Raw genomic sequence first — 22088 nt, 5'->3', positions numbered from 1 at the left:
CCCCTACCTATGGCTCTGTTGTTCCTTTTCGGCCTCACCATATCCTGCGTTCACCTGCCAGGAGCAGGAGCTGAGTCCCTGCATTACACCTCCCCTTCCTGGTACAGTGAAGGAAACACACAAGTGGAGTTTCCCTTACAAATGTCCTTTTGCAAGGGTAGGTTTTCAGAGCTCTTCCCACATCTGCTGTTTCTTTAATTACCCATCCTAAACTAATGTCCCCAAAGAGGCATTTTTGGGGTAGCAAATTCTGCTCCCCTTCAGTAGAAAAAGGTAAAAGAGAAAAATTGAAACTTCTCAAGAACAACAGGGTGACCTTGTGATTGACTCAGTCAAGTACTGTGTTTCCCCAAAAGTAAGACCTAACTGGAAAATAAGCCTAGCATGATTTTCAATGACATCTTCTGACATAAGCCCTAATGCATCTTTTGGAGCAAAAATTAATATAAGACCCGGTCTTATTTTGGGGAAACACGTATCTTGTGAACCCTACTTCTAGAGGAAATGTTTACAGTTTCAAGGGTCAGCAGGCTCACAAATTTGCCTTGCAGTAGAAATCAAACTTTTCATCAAGTTTAAGTTCTCAAAGACACACCCTACAGAGAGGCCACTTGGGTATATGGCTGCATCCTCCTCAAAAAAAATTAAAAATAAAAAAACAAAAATTGCATAATTATAATCTTCCACTAGTTAACTGAGGTTACAGCATTACAGACAAAGGCATGCTCCCCTGGAGCATATATTATATTTATATTATATTTAGATTTATATTTATATTTATATTTATATTTATATATTTATATATATATTATATATATATATTTTGTTATTGTTGTTTTCTCAACGTAAGACATGCTCTTTGGGTTTTCATGGAGCTTACATTCCAATATAACTTCAGACCAAGATTAAGTGGAGGGCCACTTCCGGCACGTAGTCAGAGAAAGCCTTTGTGAAGAGTTGATCTCTGAGCTGGAATTTTGGAATCTCAACAATGTTTAAGAGCGGAATGAGTAGCGAATGCCAAGCAACCTAGAGGTTGCCAAGGAGGTATAGAACGTCTCTCTTTGGCGTCAGGATCGTAATGAAAAGGAGGAAAGAAAAAGAAATACTCAGTTCTTTCACAGCCCCCTGGCTGACAAATGGGTTCCCGCACAGTTCCAAACGCTTGGAGCGGGAAAAAGCTGGAAGTGGCTAACGGGCTGGGGGCGGGGCCACCTCGGGGGCGGGGCTACGGAAGCCGAATGAGTGGCAGGCCGCTCGGCGGAGAAGTCCTGCGCAGGCCTGTGACGCCCTGGGGCTGCGGGTCCATCGGCGCTAGCCTGCCCCCTCTGCGGTCCTCGCCCGTACCCACATTGATTTCCGCTGCCTCTGGGGACGCTGAGACGCAGCCTCTGAGTCGCGGGAGAGCTTCTGTTGGGTCAGCAGCGCAAGGGGCTTGCCGCGGCCCGTCACCGGCGCTTCCTGGCCTGGCCTGCTGTGCGCACGCCCGGCGGGCCGAGCTTCCGCCCCTGCCTCCCGGCTGGGCCGGGGTCCGAGCACCGCCTGCACGGCGGCTCCGCCGGACCGGCGGACCGGGCCGCAGCCCGCGCCCGAAGCGGACGGCGTCATGAGGCACCTGCCTTACTTCTGTCGCGGTGAAGTGGTGCGGGGCTTTGGCCGCGGCTCGAAGCAGCTAGGCATCCCCACCGGTGAGCGCCGGCGGCGTGGATCCCGGGAACCCGGCTCACGTGGGAGGGGGACGTCAGCGGTGGCGGTGGGGTGTCGGGGTGGTGGGGTTGGGGGGGGTGGGGGTGGGGTTGGGGGGTTGGGGGGGGGGGGTTGCGAACAGACTTTCCGCTGTGTTGAAGCGGAGGACCTTTGGTCGGGCTCAGGGATCAGGTCCTCGCCCGTGGCTTTGAGCTCTCCGGGGACCTGGCTTCAGGAGTGGTAAGGGTAGGAAGCTGGCACTGGTTTCCCTGTCCCCTTTCCTGCCTCTCTTTCCAGCTTTGACAGAGCTGCCAAGTATGGCACTAGTCTTGCCCATGCGATTGTGAGCCAGATGGGCTGCATTCTCAAGCCAACTGTAGGGTTTTCTTTTCTTTAAATCTGTTATCAGAGTGTATTACAGGGATCACGCAGGCAGTTGAATGAGAGCCATCTTTTTTGGCCTGTCTTAGGTTAGTTTTAGTAGTCCGGGCCTGACGGTATGTTTAATTTAAACTTAAAAATACGTATCAGAGCCTCCCCTGGACCTACTAAAGCAGTCTTGGAGCCTCCGCGTGTGTATTTCGAAAATGAGAATCTTTTCAAGAGATTGCGAACCTCCTTAAGAAAGGTCAGGTCTAAAAAATCTGCTGGCTGTTCATGTACTTGTTTTCTTCTACCTCTAGAGTGGCTTTTTTTGTTGTTTTGTTTTGTTTTTGGAGAGTTTTATACACTTGTATAATCTGATACCTTGTTCCTAGTCTGTCCGCATGAATAAAAGGAAGAAATTTGACCCAGAATACAGAATGATGGAATTGATAATATTAGCAAAGCCCTAAGAATTTTGTGACCCTATTTTTTTAGACTAGCCTTGCTTGCGATTTTTATAAATAATACCATGCTCTTAACACTCAGAATGTTTACTTCTGTTTTTAGCTAACTTTCCTGAACAAGTAGTAGATAATCTTCCAGCTGATATATCCACTGGCATATATTATGGCTGGGCCAGTGTTGGAAGTGGAGATGTCCATAAGATGGTGGTGAGCATAGGATGGAACCCATACTATAAGAATACAAAGAAGTCCATGGTAAGAATTGTGTTTTGCTCTGTAGCTGAAAATCGGATGATGATTTAGAGTAATATGCAGTGTTAGACGTGCATACGAGGTCTGACAAAATTAAGTTCGCAAGCAGCACTGTAAAAACAGCTCAATAAGGTTTCATAACCTTTGTATATCCGGGCCTCACAGCTGTGTTCATGTTGACGCGTGGCAGTGGCTTGCTGAGTGGCGTTCATTATTGTTATGTGTGTTTATGTGTGCCATCGCCAGAATGTCTGAGTTTGAATTAGAGAAACGAACAAACATTGAATTTCCTGTTAAACATGGCAAGAGTGAAAGCGAAATCAGGAACATTAGTCCAAGTTTATGGGGATAATGCCATGAAGAAAACGTCAGTGTACAAATGGATTAAACGTTTTTTTGAGGGGAGAGAACTGATGAAGAGAGGTCAGGGCGGCCAGTAACAAGCAGAACTGATGGAAACATTGCAAAAATTCATCGAATTGTGCATCAAAACCGTCAGCTGACTGTGCAAAGCATAGCAGACCAAGTAAACATCAATAGAGAAACAGGAAAATCTTAACCAAAAATCATGGCATGAGAAAGTTGTGTGCAAAAAACGATCCTGAAGGAGCTCACCAATGAAAAAAAGCAAAGGGAGTTTTTAGCCAGTAAGCAAATAACTGTATTGGAACACCCTCTCTACTCACCTGATCTGGCCCCCATGACTTCTTTTTTTTACCGGAAGATAAAGGAAACATTGAAAGGAAGACATTTTGATGACATTCAGGACATCAAGGGCAATACAACGACAGCTCTGTTGGCCATTCCAGAAAAAGAGTTCCAGAATTGCTTTGAAGGGTGAACTAGGCACTGGTGTTGATGCATAGCTTCCTAAGGGGAGTACTGCAAAGGTGATCATAGTGATAATTCAGCAATGAGGTATTTAGCACTTTTTCTAGGATGAGTTCGTGAACTTAATTGTCAGACCTCGTACAGTGGTATGTATTACATTAGTGGTAATCACAGCATAGTCCAAATATTACATTTCTGGCAGCATACTCGAAAGATTAGAAAGTGAAGTATTTAGTTACTATTTGAATGAAATAACCTTTTTCATCCTTTAATTTTCAGTCTATTTGTGTCTTTGGCTCTAAAGTGAATCTCTTGTAAGTGTGTAGTTGGATCCCTTCTTTTTAACCATTCTGCTAATCTCTGCCTTTTGATTGGAGATTGAATCCAATTACATTTAAACTAAGTACTGATAAGGAGGGACTTAACGTTATTACTATTTGTTTTCTGTATATGCTTTACAGCTTTTTTGTCCATCATTAGGCTTTCCAGCTTTTTTGTCCATCATTCCCTCCGTTACTGTGTTTTGTGTTTAGTTGATATTTTTGGTAGTATTCCCTTCTGATTTTAATTCTCTTTTGATTCCCTTTGTGTATTTTCTATAGATTTTTTTTGTGTGGCTACCATGGAGTTTGCGTTTAATATTCTAAAGTTGTAAAAATCTAATTTAAATTTACACCAATTTTAATAATAGTATACACAAACTCATAAATTATATTTTTATATTTTGTGTGCCCAATAACAGATTAATAATTTTTATGCATTTTTAAAAATCATGTAGAAAATAAAAAGTGAAGTGACAAACCAACTTTACAATAATGCTAATTTTTAACAGCCCATGTATTTACCTTTACTGGAGATAAAAGTGAAATTTTTAAGAGCGAGTTTCATAACATTGAGCTTGCTCCAGTTAATGTAGTTCATTCACCCTTTAATTAGTTGGTTGCCCTGTTAAGATAGGACTGCTTACTACATGGGTGGTGCTTTCTGATTGGATTGCAGGGTACTTTTTTTCTCTTTTAAACCACTTTGAGAGTATATAGTCTGCTCTTCACAGGACCCACACAACTGAAGTGCTTAAACTTTTGGTTAGCTCAAGTGTGTGGAAAAAACAGTTACAGTTCATGTAAATTTCATCCTCTTTGAAGAGTTTATAGAAGTGTGTCACATTTGGAAAACCAAAGGGCTAAGTGCTGGTACAAGCAATAGAAATGGCCCAGAACTACATAATGAGGCAAAGAATTGAAAGAACAAAATATTTGTTTTCAAGTAGGAAGAGAGAGGAAATGTAGGGAAGCCCATCCCATGACTAATTTTTCCTTATTAGCTACTCAGATAACAGAACTATTGCTATAGAGCCAGTTAAGGAATGCCTTGGACGTCCTTCCATACTTAGGAGAAACTCAGTTTTTCATTGGTAGGAGGTTCATGGGTTTTTCTTTTTCTCTTTGCCAATAACACACATATATGATGTGCCTGTTCCAGTCCTTTGCCCTTTTTAGAAAATTGGGTTATCTTACTGACTTAAAGAAGTTCTTAGTATGTTCTAGATCCAATTCCTTTGTTGGAACTATGTCTTGCAAATATCTTTGCACACTGTGTTGCTTCTACGTTTCCTTCTAAAAGCTTGTCTTGCTTTTCTCATCAGATTGATTGAGTACAGTGTAGGGGTGGGTCAAAATTAATTGTTGACCCACCCAGCTCTTGAAAATATTGTCTTTCCTGACCCCCTGCAGTGTCACCTTAGTATCAAATCAAGTGACTTTATATGTGTGAGTCCAAATACACTCATACATTGACTTGGTCTATTTCCTAGTTTATCCTTGGGCCATTACCATGTTGTCTCAATTTTCATAGCTTTTTAATAGGTCTCTATCTGATTGTATAAGTCCTCCAGGTTTGTTTTCAAGATTTCTTGGGTAATTTTGGCCTTTTGCATTTCCATATAAATTTTAGAATCATTTATCAGTTTCTATCATTTAAAAAAGACTTGCTAAGATTTTATTGGGACAGCATTGAGTCTGTAGATCAATTTAGGGAAAATAGATATCTACTATTTCAATGTTTTGTAATAGTGTAAGGTCTTACATAGCTTAGTTTCGTTTTTATTCAAAATTTTACTGAAAAGAAAGAATGTAAGTCAGATTTATTGGTTCATAGTATTAGGTTGGTGCAAAAGTAATTGCAGTTTAAAAGGCTAATAATTGCAAAAACTGCAATTACTTTTGCACCAACCTAATACAAAGCAATGGGGCACTTTATGTTTTCTAACTCTAACCTGTCGATTACAGATGAGAAAACTGCGCCCCAGAGAGGTTAAGGCATGCCTTTAGCCAAGTATGGAACCTCACATATTGGATTCTTAACTCAGTGCTCTTACTACATTACTGCCCTGCTTCGTAAACACTTTGAATTTAACGTAGTATAATATATAATTTCAGCTCTTCTGTGAAATAAAGCTCTGATAAGAGCTTTATTATAAAGAAGAGTCCTGTTTCTAATGTCCATATTTCCTTCTTTTAAATTGCTTAGAGTCCTTTTTTTAATGGGCTTCATAAAATCCCTAAATCCATTAAGTTGATGCAAAGGTTTACTTAGGAACACTTGGAGAGAACCTATTTTAATGACCTCAAAGGATCATGACCCCCACCCCCAACAAACCAAAAAGGTCATGAAAGATTAGGTTATTTTTTTAACAGAGAGAAGAAAGCTCTCCTTAATATAAAAGTCTCATGTGATGTTTCCTTTTGTTTTTGAATAAGACATTATTAAGTAAGTTACTCTTACCTTTTGGTTTTATTACTGAATGATCTAGCAGTAATCTTAGCTGATTTGTAGTAGATGTTTCAGATTTAATGATCACTTCACAGATTAGATTTTTTTAAAATCGCACACTTCAAAATATACCTCTAGTCTCAAGTTACATGTTTCTAAATTGTTTCAACTTCTCAGTTTCCAGTGCCAACTAGTCCAGCCTCAACTGTTGTGTATGTGCTTGCTCTCTACATTAATTTTTCCTACATTAATTTTTTGAATTCAGATTTGTTCTTTATAGGAGCCTACTGAAATTCAGATTTTAGAGTATCTTGTACCTCCTGCACCACTTTGCTTCAGCATGTGTTGTACTTATTTGTTACCTCATTCCTAGTGAGGAATGGGCTCTTTTTGCCCTACGTCAGTCTTCAGTCTTCTAACCCTGAAAGGTTTCTATAACTGGCATGTGTCACAGACACATGGATCCTGATTAACTTTAGCACTAGTTCTGTTACTAGCATCTCCTAATACTTCCCTCCTTCTCTTTTTGGTATCTTTGCTCAGTTTCTTCATCTTGATAAGACTCTTAGTCACTTTGGTGCATGTTAGTTTTTTCTATAAACAGCAAATCATACCAGATTTGTGGATAACGTCTACCCCAGTAAGAATGGTTACATGTAAGGTCAGGAGCAGGAACACGAGCAGTGGAAGAATTCAGGAAAAACTGCACTTACATTTTCACCTGTCTTTAGAAATATAATGAGGGTTGGTTGTTTCATTTAAATTACCCACCATAAATGTGAAGATAGATTTCAAATTTCAGGCGCTCTATAAATCTGTTTTGATCTTGACTGCAGGAAACTCACATCATACATACCTTCAAAGAGGACTTCTATGGGGAAACCCTCAATGTGGCCATCGCTGGCTACCTCAGACCAGAAAAAAACTTTGATTCTCTAGGTAAGTTCTTATTTAGATCTTAAGTATTACTGCAGCTACTTCTACTGCTTCTACTAGTAATAACCATGGCAGGACAGACAATATTTGAACATTTAATATGTGCCAGGCTCTGTCTCAAGTGCCTTACATAATGTAACTCATTTCATCCCCACAACAAACAGATGAGGAATTATTTTGTCCATTTGCAATCAGGAAATTGGCACAGATAGGTTAAATAATTTACCTGAGGTCACACAGTAAGTCCTAGAAAATTCAAACCGAGCAGGCTGGTTGCCTCTCCCACGTTAGAAAGTTAATAAAATCTTTATTTCCTTTTCATATTTTAAGGAACAAGTAAGAATTAATAAGCTGTGATGACTAATGGATGCTTTGCAATACTTGATATAAGAAATAATAATAAACATTTGAAACAAATGGTAATCAAGTACCTTAGTGTAGTGTGATAGTTTTAATTCTGTTATAGTGATTCTTTTACAAGTAAATACTGAAGAGAATTGATAGTGAATATTTGTTTCTTCCATTTGGTATTTGCAGTGTATCTTTTTGCTAATTACTTTCTCTAAGAAATTGCAATAAGATTAGGGACATCTTTTGTGTACCAATGACTTTTTACTTAAACCTGGAAGGAGGGATAGAACAAACATTTATTGGGCATGTACCCAGAGCCAGAGACACTGCCAGCCTGTGAGGAGAGATTTTAGGAGAGGCTGAACAAAGGAGTAGTAAAAAGCAGCAGTTTTTCCTCATTTTTCCCTGTTATGTTCTCTCTGCAGAGTCACTTATTTCAGCAATTCAAGGTGATATTGAGGAAGCTAAGAAACGACTAGATTTACCAGAACATTTGAAACTCAAAGAAGACAATTTCTTCCAGGTTTCTAAGAGTAATATAATGAATGGCCACTGATGAAAAATCACCTTATTTATTCATTCACTGTTTTCAAGTATTTTACTGCTCATAACTATGTAATCTCATCTTGATTATATTTTAAAAATCAAACATTTTCCTACAGCTGTGAATTAGTTTAAACAGTACGATGTAAATGTAGTTACCTTATTATACTTGAACTGTTCAATTAAACCCATCATGCTACAGTACTAAAAAGATTCATTTTAAAAATCAAGATTCTTTTTATGTAAGATGTTGATTAAAATTTACTGCTATAAAGGTCTTAAGTGTCTTGTAATGGAAATGAAATGCATATAGCTATGGGTAAAAAGGCAAGTCGCTAGTTTGAGATGAAAACAGTTCTCATAGTAAAGTACTAGTGTGTATGTACTTGTACAGTACGTGCTGCTAAACACAGAAGGCTTATAAAAGTAAATGTGTTAAATAGAGGTTTGATAGTTTCTCTAAACCTAAGGGCGGAAATTCATACTTTGTATTTTTGATATTTTGTGCATTAATATATTACAAACATGAAGACTTGTGAAATTTTCATTAGTCATTTCCTTTATGAGATCAAATCATTGTATTATGTTCATTTTTGTTATAGCTGCCTTAGTTCTAATTGGTCTGGACTCTCTCTGCCTATCTTTTTTTTGGTCTGTCTTTTAAAACATTAAAATGAGTGTTTTTCGGATATCTAGGTCTCATTTTTGTTTTGTATAAATCTTCTCTCTTTTTAAGAGTAGATATTCAACATTTTTTTGACTTTGATTCTTTTTTCTTTAAACAATTATCAGTGTCAGGTTTTCCATTTAGACTATCCTACAACTTAACAAAGGATTGCACTGTCTCTACCATTCCATATTCCATCCCTTCACTATATGAGCAGTGACTAAGTACATATCTGTTTTGCATTTTAGAAAAACCTGAAATCTTCATCTTTAGGTTTCCTCGAAGTTTAAATGAACACGTAGTAGTTCATTTATATGTATCAGTTTCTAAAGAACACAGATTGTTTACTTTCCCCAGTAGGGAAACTATTTAAGAGCCAATTAAACTACAAAATAGAAAGTTATTTATGTTTAATGTAATTATATGTTCCTGGGCAAACAGACCGTTGTGGTTGTGTATGCACAATGTAATTTAATGATAAGAGTGCTTGTAGCTTCCTGACAACAAAAAAGGGATATTAGGCCACTTGAGGTTTTCGTTTATATAGGCAGAAAGTTGAAATCTTTGGATACTTAGAAAATTAAGATTACAGATTGTTTGGACCCCTGAAACAGTACATTGCATTTTTCACTTTGGCACCAGATTTGGTGAGGGGGGATGGAGACAAATGTTGGAGAAGGAGGAGCATGGATAAATTCTGTTGGATTGTGGTTTACTTTTTGGTGTATGAATTTATGACAAACTATGTAGTATGTGTCTTTCATTTCTTCTCTATAAACATGCTTAGGAAATGTAATTTAATGTTAGAGATCCTATACTTGAAAGAAGCCTCAGTGGCTTTATTAAGCAAAGGTAAAAACAAACATTGAAAATAAAAACATATCTGTGTTTGAATAGATTGCTGCTTTGTATGTCCTCAGTGAGTGTGAAAGTTCTTTGATACCTTATATTTTGTTATGTAGCAATCACTTGAAAATTGTATGTTGTGCAAGTTAGAAGTTACTTAATAGTGTCTTACGTTATTTTTTCAGTTTTAGTTTTATTGATGTATTATAAGAAATTGCAGTAGCACCATTTTTGATTGGAATGATTTCAGGCTTTGAAATAAATCTTGACTGAGTAATGTCATACGTTTTCCATGTGACCTTTCTAAGTAGCATGGCGTGATGAAATCGCTCTCCATCCCGTTCTGCCCCACCTGGAATGTGACTCACCCTTTGTGCAGTGTATCCACACTGTACTCACTCCCCGCCCCTTAGTCACTCAGGAGCTGGCTGGATTATCAGATCAGTTCTCAGAGAGACCACATTCACATACCTTACAGTATATTGTTAGAATTGTTCTATTTTATTATTATTTATTGTTAATCTCTTTTCCTAGTTTATAAATTATACACTGTGATTGTATGTATAGGGAAAAACGTAGCATATATAGGGTTTAGTGCTATCCACTTTTTCAGGTATCCACGGCGGGTCTTGGAACATATTCCCTGCAGGTAAGGGTGGACTACTCTACTGTACAGTATTTAATTAGATTGAAAGGAACTTAACAGAAGGGAGGTGAACGTATGTGAGTGGCACTTGTGAATATATGAATTCACGTACTAACCCCACAATGTTCTCTTGATAGCCTCCCAGAAACTACAATGTCTTGTGTTTTTAATGGCCTTAACTTTCACCTAATGTGTAAGTTTCTAGAGGCCTTGGATTATTATTCATTCTTTTAGCACCTCTGTATAGAAAGTGCACTGTATATAGTTGTACATTTATTAGAAATAATAAATACTGGGCCCTTCATACAGCAGCCATCCCCAGAATTAGAGATAGCTTCACTGGGAACCCAGCTCGTGGGACAAATAATTTTTTAAGCTTCCCTGGCTCTACCTTTTTTGGTTCTGTTTTATTTTCCAAGTCAAAATCTAGGCTATGGATGAAACCTCTAGGGCTGGAATTTTGTTATTTTTTAAGGCCTAGTTTAAGTCTCGTTTAATTATCTCGTTTTTCTTACAGAAAAATTGTGACTTCTAAAATTTTTTATTTCTAATCCTTCATGAATTAATACTTTAAAAAAATAAAAGTTACAAGAAAAATAGTCACATTTGGATGTCTTGGCAATGTCAAAATGCTCTAAAACATTTACGAACACTCCCAGTTTCAGTAATAGATAATTCATAGGCCAGTAGCAGTCAGCAGACCACGCTGGGTGGCGCTGTAAGCTTTCCTGTTTTGCTATAGCAGGATTGGCAAACCTTTTGTAAAGGGGCAGAAGGTAAATTCTTTAGGTTTTGCTGTAGTGAACAAGCAACCACAGACAATACATAAATAAATGGGCCTGGCTATGTTTCAAAATTTTGTTGATGTGGCAGGAAGGATTTGGCTCACAGGCCCGTAGTTGGCTTATTCCTGAGTGAGAGGGATAGTTTTTCGATCTTTATTAGGGCATGGTAAGATAGTAACCTCTTTCCCAATTACTATGCAAGTTTTAGGTAATTCATGTGAACATGTATAGGTGTGAAAATTAGGGGAGGTTAGGTATGGATTTAAAGTGGTATTGGCATTTTAAAATCTGGAGTTTCCAGGTGAATTTAAAATGTTTACTGTTTTAGTTGGAGGTGTCGATGATCACAAGATGCCAGCATTGGAGGGGAACTGAATGTGCCCCCCCAAATCCATATATTGAAGTCCTAACACCCAACGTGTTAGGTGGGGCCTTTGGGAGGTAATTAGGCCATGAGGGTGGAGCCTTCATCAGTGGGATTAGTGCCCTTATCAAAGGATTCCAGAGAGCTCTCTTCTCACATGTGAGGATACAGTGAGAAGTCAGAAGTCTGAAAGGAAGCAGTTTGCCACCCTAAAATATGCCTTTTGGGATATTGTTTTAAGCTAGTTACGTTTAAGAAAAGAAAGACTCAGGAAAAACCTTTGACTTTCCCCCTAACTGCCTTAAAATAATTGATACCTCATCCAGAAAGGGAGAGATCATCAGATAATTACAGTTTAATATGACTTAGGTGTGGTAGGAAGGAATCTAGCAAGGCCCATTTGATCCGAATTCTCCCTGGGTCCCATTGTTTCAAGATTTCAAGATGGCCCAACAAACATTGGTTCACAAAACATTAACGTGAGTCTCCTTGTAAATTGTCTTACTTCCCTTCGAAGTCCTAGACCCCTACTTCACCTTCCTTAGTCCAGAATGACATATATACCTCATTTTGCTTTACTACCTTTGGAATTTCCGTGCTTATGTGAATTCCCCCTGCACACATACTAACACTTGATTTCCTCCTGTTAATCTGCCTTATATGTCATTTTAATTATCAGTACAAACAGAAGAACTTTATCATGATAGGGGGAAAAATTACTTCTCCTCTGCCACATCTGTAACCCAGAAGAGGGCTTTCACCAGCGCCTGACCCTGATTTTGGACTTCTAGCCTCCAGAACTGTGAGAAATAAAGTTGTTGTGTATGGCACCCAGTCTATACTATTTTGTTATAGTCGCCTGAACAGACTAAGACATGAACGCTGATGTGAAACTTAAAATAGACGACCTCTTTCCTCCCTTCCCCTCCATTTCCCTCTCCTTTGTTGTCTCTTCCCCTCCCCCTCTGCCTGCCCCCCTCTCCTTTTCTCTCTCTGATGGAAACAGGCCTGAGCAGTGAATTAGGAGTGAAGAAAATATGAACTAAGACATCATCTATAAAGTATTTGTAATTCTCTTTGTAATGAGATTTGAGATGTCAAATTGCCTGCGTCCGGGATATTGGTCTTCATAGAGTGTTTTAAAATACCAATGTTCTGAACCGGTACTATTTCCCTGGGTTAGCCAGGACAATGAGGAGAGCAGAGCTGCTCAGGGGTGTGTGGGAAGGGTGGGTACCAGTCCCTGTACAGTTAAGAGTCTTGAGCAGTCACTGGGGTTGTCTTATACTGGAGCCTCATCTTAGGAAGGAGTTAGGTTGTAAAGTCAGCAAGCATGGCCGAAAGGCAGATAAGTCAAAACTCCCCTTGGAAACTTAATTTACTTTTAGTTACTAAAACCTGGGCCTTTTGAAACCCAAACCTAAGATTTTATTCTTTTGTGTCTCTGTATTTTGGCTAAGGCCTCATTATTCTGGGATATTAGAGGCCTGGTTGAGTTTGAACAGGTAAAGATAACTGAACAAATAAAGATTATTTATCTCTCCCATACTCTGTCAAACGAACCCATATACCATATTTCCCTGAAATAAGACCTAGCTGGACCATCAGCTCTAATGTGTCTTTTGGAGCAAAAATTAATATAAGACCTGGTCTTATTTTAATATTATGTTAAATATTTAATATATTAAAATAAGACCAGGTAATATAATAATAAAATGTAAATAACATAACATAACACCAGGTCTTATATATTAATATATAATATAATATAATATACCAGGTCTTATATTAATTTTTGCTCCAAAGACGCATTAGAGCTGATGGTCCGGCTAGGTCTTATTTTGGGGAAACACAGTAGTTGAATTCTCTTAAGTTAAATACAAGTGTTATGAATGCACTATACGCGTATTTTGTCTATTCCATAGCAGACCTAAGCCTCATATGTTACTGTTTTGGTTGGTATCTAACTGGTAGTAAGTAACAGAAATGGATTCTGGCTGATTTGAGCAGGAAAGGAATTTATTGGGAGAATAGTAGCTCAGAAAATGGATGGAAAATTGGGAACTGGGTGAGAAAAGGGGTCCCAAAGGGTCAGAACCAGAGCCAGTCACATCACAGAGCCAGTTCATTGAGGACAGTGGCATTGGTGCTGAGTGAGGATGCCACATCTTCCCACCAAAGGCCAACAGAACCACATCCTACACACTTCTGGCTGTCCCTGTTGCTCAGGAAAGTAATGTTTCTATGATTAGCATCTGATTGGCAAGCTTCGGTCCCCTGCCCCTGTGTTAGCTGCAAGGGGGGGCTGGAAAACTGAGTACTTGGCTATTTTAGTTTTTATACATGATATATTTTTCCACCAAGACTCATAGAGGGAGAAAGGAATCCCTAAACATGAGCGTGTCAGATGCCTGGCAGTAAAACAAACAAAGCAACAACAACAAAAAAACCCACTACTATTATCTACCACTGAAGGAAATGAATTCTTCTGAGTGAGTACGAGCTAGCCAGCCAGTCCTTCAGCCGTTCCAATAAGCATTTCTTATACTAAGTTACAACGCTCCAGAGACTGATAAAACCTCTTGTATCATCTGAAGAAGAAAAAATACATAATCCATAATGTTTCCCTTTTCATCTTGATTTACAGGAAGCTCAGGGCTACTGTTTAATCACAGTAGCTCTAATAAGTCCCTAGAACTGGGATTTTCAGAATGTTCCCAAAGAGCCCTCGGGGCCTCATGGAAGTGCGCTGGGTGATGGGCACGCAAGGGGATCTCTGCCCCTCCCCACCTGCTTGCTTTAAGGCAGCTCTCCTTACTGTTTTATATCTATAGGTGCTACCAAAGACCACATTTGATTAAAGGCCTCCATTGCTAAGTATACTTTTGCTCGGACTGATTAGCCCACTTGCCTCCTCCTCTCGGGGTTCCCATTCTCTATTTCCATGTCAACAATCTCATTTTGTACACATAGTAGATCACAGCAGGACAGCTCCCAAGCTTTTCTGGAAACAAATGGATATAAATCCTAAAAGGTCACTCTGTCTGGGATATTGAGAATGATTTCCTGGTGTGGGTTCTGCTCGGATCCATGTAAACAAACAGCTACTGCAAACTATGAGTCACTCATGGGAATTCCAGGTGAATCTCAGGGTCCTTTCAGGCCTCTCTGAGCCTTCAAAATATTTTCTATAGCTGCCCAGGGAGTTGTTTTTTGTTGATAGATTTGCTGGTGTTTTCTAACTTATTAAAGACTCCCCAATCCAGGACAGTATTTCTGTCAAATGAAATTTTTTGTTTTGTTTTTGAACCTATCTCCTGACCCCAACAAAACCTAACACCAATATTCTGAGGTTTCCATCATATTTCCGAACAGGATTTCCCCCTGGCCCTTAATAGCCTAACCACCTAGACCTGTTCTCTTCTGTTCCTATAGATTTAATTTGAATACTTTTTTTGAAGTTTTAGAAGATGGAAGGAAGTGTTATATTGGATTCTCTGCTCTTTTTGAAAGTTTATCTTCCTTTTCAGACAGTCTGGCAAAGGGATAGGTAATATGAAATATCTATTACTGCAAGCAGTTTAGGCCACATTGAGGATATCATGTTCTTTGTAAGAACACAGTTTTAAAAGTCAAACACAGATAATCAGGTACACACTGAACTATCAAAAGAGCAGTAAGTCCCCCAAGTTTCACGGTAGAGATTCAAGATGTGAGTGATTACATTCTCTCCATTTCATCTCCTGACCAAGTGGTAAATTTTAGAATTTTTAGCAACAGGAGCTTCAATGTGCTTTTTATTTACAGCACTTCATGGTTCCCTACCATAAGTCAGAGACATCTAGCTACATGTCATCGGTACCACACTTCAGATGAAGAAACTGGAAGTCCGAGATCAACTCAGCAACTCAAACTGCAGAGGTAGAAAATTTCAGAGCCAAATACGGAACGCAGGTCTTCAACCTCTTTCAAGAGGGAAACAATGTTAGTAGACTCAGGCTTAGCTGCCCGGCCATGTTGAAGTTGTGTACACGGGACCCTGGGAGTTATGGATGGTGGAGTGTGGGCGGTGACGATGCCCAGGCCCACCAGCAAGCGGCTTTTGCAGGACATGGCAGCTCATCTTTTGCTTGGCTCTTGCCTCCACTGGCTGGAGTGTTTCAGGCACAAGGATAGCATTAACAAAGCTGAAGATCAAACTTTTAGCAGAGGCATCAAAACGCAGAAGGTTCACACATAAACTTGAATCAACTTGACACGCTGGACAGAAACAAGGTCTCTGAGTCTGGAGGAATCGGGATATGACAAGAATCCAGTAGACAGATTGGACAAGGATAGTCAATTATATGTCCAGGAAGAGTGCCCAGGCTGAAGCCCTAAGCCCCTGACAAGCTCCTAGGGTTCCTGTTTGTATTTCATTGACATCCTCTTTTGTTCCCTGTAGAGTTCCATTATACAGGGACTCTCCACAGTAAGTGCATGTTCCCTACCGTGTTTCCCCGAAAATAAGACCTCACCGGAAAATAACCCCTAGCATGATTTTTCAGGATGACATCCCCTGAACGTAAGCCCTAATGCATCTTTTGGAGCAAAAAGATTACTTTTTTGGGGGAACATGGTAGTCTTATTTTTGGGGAGGAACATGGTAGTAATCCACAAATTGATTCTTATTCTAGACCCTAAGGCTTTGCGCATTTCTCCCTATTCCCTCCACTTAGCCACAGCCCATCCACCTGTAAAATCATGGAACTCTTCTTTATATTCTTGGAAGAGACTGCCAAGGGTAAAATCTTTGTAATTGGTGATGCTAAATCCCCCATGTTAAAAACTAGGTCCTAGAAAATCCAGGTCATGCTAAGAGAATACGAAAGCTGTTCTGTCCTTCACCCTCCTCCACCTTACAGAGATTTGGAGTTGAAAAGGGGAAGGAGGGAGAATTCTTTTGGAGATAGATAGTGTGTTCTGTCTGTATCTTCTTCAAGGGTACCCATTGGAGCTTGTGTCCCCCAGGTTTGGAGGAGGGACATAAGAATTGTATGAGAAGCTGTAGCTAGATTGGCCTTGGACAACAGACCAGAGAGAGGGAGACAGAGGGAGGCGCTTTCACTCGCAATGGAGGGGAGAGGATAGGTGGCAAAGGTGTGTGCTTTCCATGGACCAGATATGCAGATGTGGCTGGAACCATACCTGAAAGAGACTCCACCCAAGGTGGCAGCCTGGAATGGTAAAGTGACCCAGAAGATAGGAAGTAAAGTGACCTCAAAGGAAGGATTTCCAGAAGCCCAGGGTCTGAAGAGCCCAAAGGAGGCTTTGGGTGCACCACATTGCAATTGAATTGCCTAGAGGGAAAATTCAGAGTATCTGCTTTAAGCTCAGCAAGTTCAGGGTTAGCCAGGTAGGGCTGGGATCTTTTCCTCTAACTCAGGGTTTTCTAAGCTATACCCTATGAAGTCAAACTAGTGGATTGTGATCAGTTTAAAAAATAGTAAATTAAAATATGCAAAAGATATCATGTAATTTGGAACTTTTGCTTCAGGTTTATCAAGAGGTGTTGGTGTAAATTTTCTTTTCTTTTATTGTGGATCACAGTTAAAAAAAAGTTTGAAAGTTCCTTTTTTACCTTCCTTGTGTTTGGTTCTGGAGGGGTTAGGCAGCTGCAATCTGGGAGATTAGAAACAAGACCTGCGGAGCCAGCTTCTATGCAAGTTATTTTACCTCTCTGTGGCTTAGTGTTTTATCTATGAAACACTGCATAACAATAGTGCTTACCTCATAGGGTGTTAAGATGATTAAAAGGATTAAACAAATTGATCCATGCAAAGTGCTTTTAATAGTACCTGAAAAACTGTATGTACTCGATAAATGCTAATTATTGTTGTAATGGTGGGTATTTTTTCCCCTAGCCAAAGATAACATTGTAACTTGCCACCATCTTAAAAGGACACAGCAAATTCTTCCCTAGATCATGTGCAGAGTCCAGTTTTATTCATCTGTAGACAATGATTTCTGTGAGCAAATAGCACTCCACAATATTTATGGAGCAACTATTGTGTGTTAGCACTCTGCTATGTGCTATGGGTACAAAGTAGCATGAGATAATGTCCTTGACTCTCAAAGAGATTCCAATTTATTTGACTTTATCTCCATCACTGCCATGTGTTGCCTGGTATATTTCAGGTCTCCAGGAATTATGTGTTGAATGCATTTCTAAGGAAGAAATCATGAACTCTCTACCTCACCCAGATGCAGTAAATAAGTGAGCATTGTGCCCCTTTTTTTCTGGTACTTTCAATATGTGGAGAAAAGAACAGCAGCACAGGAGACTTTTATGCAAATACCAAAGGTCTTCCAAAGTCTACATTTGAGAAAAGATGAATTTGCTCTTGTAGACATCCTCTGGTGTCCATTTCGTAGTGTTTATTGAGAAAAATTTTCAGGAAAGAAATGAAAAGGAAACAGATGGTGCCAAATGACAGAGGAGAACCTTACAGATTTCTTCTGTCTTTGCTGCTCAGAGCAGCTGGCAAGCCAACGGGGGGTGTGTGTGGGGTGGGGAGCAGGGGATGTGGTGTAGACTTCTGAATCATTCATGTGGTCTGCTCCCTCCAGTCCCACATTCCCGTCCTTCAGCTATGTAAACAGAACTCTGATGTCACAACCCAAGGAAAGTCAGGCTGGGTATGTATGGCCAGACCTTCCTCCTCTCCTGCAAAGCGTGGCAAAGACTTCCAAGCAGGCGACACATGAAATTTTGGGACAATGTAAAGTCCTCCCCACCTATTGCCTTGGAAGGAGTGTAGAGATGCACATAGGTTGGACCCAATGTCACAAGGTGTCTTTTCTAAAAGGGCCAGGACCTACCTTTTACAATGACTAACAGGAAAAGTTTACACTTCAATTGTTCTGCAGTTTCCAAGTTTATTATACGCAGCCAAATATATTATCTCCTGTGACTTGGCCAGTGTCATGCAGAGCCAAGATGGAAGGGAAGATATCCTGGATTTGAAGAGCATCTCTCTTTCACAGAAATTCTTCCTCTTCCACATTGAGACATCTTCCTCAGGGTTTTCCTTATATCTATATGTTTAATTGATCTTAAAAAGCTCTTCATCCCTTTTCTCCAAAGCTACCTACCACTTTGGGTATCTAAATTCTTTAGCCCCCTTGCTGGGGGAGGTACATGCAGTAGCTGATGTAAGCCTCACCATTTCTGAATGTACTGAAGTCACAGTCAGCTTCATGGATGTGCCACCTGGGCGGTCACACAGGGCCTGGTGCATTAGTTCAATGCTCTGTTGCTACCATCTTCAAATTCTTAATATTTTTTTACACTGGGCCCCACGAATTATGTAGCCAGCACTGATAGATCCAGTTAGTTTCTGAGCAACCACATGCAGATGGTTGGCCTGCGAATATTGTTTGATTTCTCCCAGTTCCCAGAGTGTAAGTAGCATGCCTGCCTAGGATGGACTACAGGTAACCAGGGAAATAATATTGACGTAGCACCTTCCAGCTTACTACCGACTCTCTCGCATGCATTATCTCCTTTAATCCTCACAAGCAAATGGCAGGAGGCAAGCCTATTTGAAGCTATCAGAAATCCATCTACAGGGGACGAAACTGATTTGACAGGCAAACAGCTCTTTAAAACTGAAAATTAACTTTTAAAAAACAGGACAGAGACATTATCCAGATGTTATACAGCTGTGCTGCGAAGCAAGTTACAAAGGCAATAAAGGACTCAGCATGGAGTATGGCCAAAGGGCTCACAGGGAATAAAAATTCCAACCCTAGGCAGAGAGAGAGAGAGAAAGAGAGAGAAGAAATGAGACAGCCACTGTTCTTGGAGCAACCTGGAGCTTCAGTCACAAAGATCCTTTATGATCCCTCACAGACCAGGGATAAGTTTCACAAAGTCTGGCTGAAAACTCCTTTGTCAAGGATTCTATCTGCCTAGTTACTTCTTGATTAACAATTTGATTTGGTTGTTATGTCCCTTTGTACCAGGAACAGATCAATACTGAAAACACTGCTCAAGCCACCTTTATAAGCTCGCCACCCAGAAACCTAGAATCTGGAACCCAGACCAAATACCACCTTTGGATAATGCTGCAGCACTCAGACTGGGTTTTTTACTTGCTTCCACCTAGTTGTCTGACCCTGAAGACCTGCCCCTGCCTGCCCCGTGTGCTCTGCTTCCAATCTGATGTGTGAAGTGCAAGGCCTTGCTGCTGCTGCTGCTGCATGCTGAGGGCGGCTGGATTCGAGGGGAGAAGCCCCACGAGCTGCAACCGTGTCCTCAGCTCACAACCATTTGGGGGCAGAGGGAGGCAATGGAGGACGACTTTATGCATTTTCACTTCCACAGTTTTACTTCCACACTCTGTTCTCAGCCACTTTCAAATCTTGTAAGAAATTTTCTTGTAAAAGTGACCTAGATAAGTACTGGATTGCTATCCTCCTTCCCTTTCTAATGGGCTCCGTACACTCCTAAGATTACCTGTGGCTTTGTAGCTAAACCCTAACATTTGAGTTTTTCAAGACTTGGGGAGAAAAGAGGAGTTTCTTGTAGAAGCCTGGATTCTCTTGGACAATTAAGGTATAAATAGGATTTGTATTAAGAAACTATTCTGTTAGGGTGGAACTATGGTTGTTTATTAGAGAATGAAAAACTGTGTGGAGAGAAACATTTCATTAGAGGTCAAGGATGTAGCCAGTGTGTTTATTGAATGTATGGCCCTTTAACCAAACCCTTTATCATTTCAGGGAAGAATGAATTAATTTTATTTTGACCTGGTTTTGGAGTAAATCACTGTTCAGGTTCTGAAAGAACAATTTCATGTTTCTCTACCTGCTGAGAAATCAAGTAAGAAAATACAGTTAATGATCTGGTTACTTGAAACCATTCATTCCAGCGCATTTGCTTTGCTGAGGCCTTGTTAACAAGCTCTGAGTAGTGTGTCTTTGGTTCCAGATTAAGTATATAGAACAAGTTGTCTACTTTTCTCTCCCTCATGTGTAATCTTACTTCACTAATCCTTTCAAAATAGTAGGTTTGTGAGAGCTTTCATCGCTGCTAAAATATTATGGGAGGAATATGAGGACGTTAGCACTTATAGAACCCCTTCCCTATACCAGGCTCATTGCATATGTAATCTCATTTATTCCTCATGATAATTTTGAAAGGGCTGGAATTCAAGTTTCCCATACACAGCAGAGAATCAGAGAAGTACAGTACTTTGCCCAAGATTCCACGTAAGAAAGGGTCAGACTTGGAATTCTATCCCAGGAATCTGTAACCCTCAGACTCATGATATTTCTGGTATGCCAAACCATCTTTATGAAAATGAATACAGGAATGGTGAATCTAATCAGGGCATCTGCCACCAAGATTTAAAAATGAAAAAAGAGCTTCATACTTAGGAATAGTTTACAAATGGACAGAATGAGATGTAATTATTGAAAGTGAAGTGAGGGCATAGTTTGTCAAGCTGGCACTGAGCCAATGTCTTTTGACATTTGTGGAACTTCCCCACTTCTTAGGGTCATTAATGCCTTGAGAAACAAGAGCACAAGAAAGAAGGAATGATGTAGGAAAAGAAGGTAGGGTCCACCGAAGATACTATCTGCTTGCTGGCCTCTTACTATCTTCAAGGGCTCCAGGTAAGCCCGAGGACTGATGTCTTTCATCACATGTAGTTGAAATTGACCTGTGATTTCAAGTTCATGTGAAAAGTGCTTGCCATTTTACAGACCATAGGAAAGTCAAGATAGAGACTTACTGCCCATTCTTACTGAGCTCTGCAGATTCTTTTATTCTCCTAAACACTTCCTTTAACTGTTCTCCCCAAAAGCATAGATGCATCAGTTTGCTTTTTCTAACAGTCTCTGTGTTATCATGATTTTAATTGTTTTTTTTTCCCACCAGAATTATTGCACTGTTTGCAGTCTCATTTTGTGGTTATTTGTACATGTATCTGGTATTCTGCCTCAATATTGAGCTCTTTGGAGGCAGGTAATGTTTATCTTTGCTTTCTACAGTTTAGCTTGCATAATTCGCATAGGTTTTTAATTTCAGGAGTATACTTAAAATGGTAGTGTACATAAACTTTTATATCTTGCTTATTATTATATGTAACTATCACAGCATATTTTGTATAGTCTTTATGAACTTACTTGTAAAGTGTTGTAGTTTTAAATTACAAAAAAATGAACGTTTCTGTGAACACTTTGGTTCTGCTTATAATATTACCCAGCAAGGAATTGGTGAATTCAAATAGAACAAACATCGAAGACTCAACACATGTTGCTGCATCGATTTCCAAAAGAGTTTTATTGGCTCTGGTCGGCAGAATCCCATAATACCCCCTCAAGATTTCCCATTCTCATCCCCAGGACTGTGAATATGATGAGACATCATGCCTGTGATTACGTTACATTATAGCCAAAGGGAGATTCTCCACCTGGGCCTAATCACATCACAGGAGCCTTTTAAAAGCAGAGTTTTCTGCAGCTGGTAGCAAGAGGGAAAGTCAGGAAGAGTCAGGGCATAAGAAGGATTTAGTGTGTGAATGTCGGC

General features: G+C 39.9%; 1 protein-coding gene across 1 annotated transcript; it reads left to right on the top strand.

Moving 5' to 3' along the window:
• The first annotated feature begins 1239 nt into the window (after positions 1-1239).
• RFK (riboflavin kinase) lies at positions 1240-8818 on the top strand. Its single transcript, XM_033123891.1, has 5 exons — positions 1240-1461; positions 1509-1688; positions 2620-2771; positions 7208-7310; positions 8084-8818. The coding sequence occupies exons 1-5, from the start codon at positions 1242-1244 to the stop codon at positions 8212-8214; spliced, it is 786 nt and encodes a 261-aa protein (XP_032979782.1). The 5' UTR covers positions 1240-1241; the 3' UTR covers positions 8215-8818.
• The last annotated feature ends 13270 nt before the right edge of the window (positions 8819-22088 follow it).

This window comes from Rhinolophus ferrumequinum, chromosome 12 (assembly GCF_004115265.2).
Source record: "Rhinolophus ferrumequinum isolate MPI-CBG mRhiFer1 chromosome 12, mRhiFer1_v1.p, whole genome shotgun sequence".
Lineage (NCBI taxonomy): Eukaryota > Metazoa > Chordata > Mammalia > Chiroptera > Rhinolophidae > Rhinolophus > Rhinolophus ferrumequinum.
This window is presented reverse-complemented; position numbering and strand designations above follow the sequence as displayed.

Coding starts and splice junctions, on each gene's coding strand:
- RFK (XM_033123891.1), top strand. CDS start 1,242: ATGAGTGGCAGGCCGCTCGGCGGAGAAGTCCTGCGCAGGCCTGTGACG. Junction 1,462..1,508: donor CGGCCCGTCACCGGCGCTTC/CTGGCCTGGCCT, acceptor GAGCTTCCGCCC/CTGCCTCCCGGCTGGGCCGG. Junction 7,311..8,083: donor AAAAAACTTTGATTCTCTAG/GTAAGTTCTTAT, acceptor TTCTCTCTGCAG/AGTCACTTATTTCAGCAATT.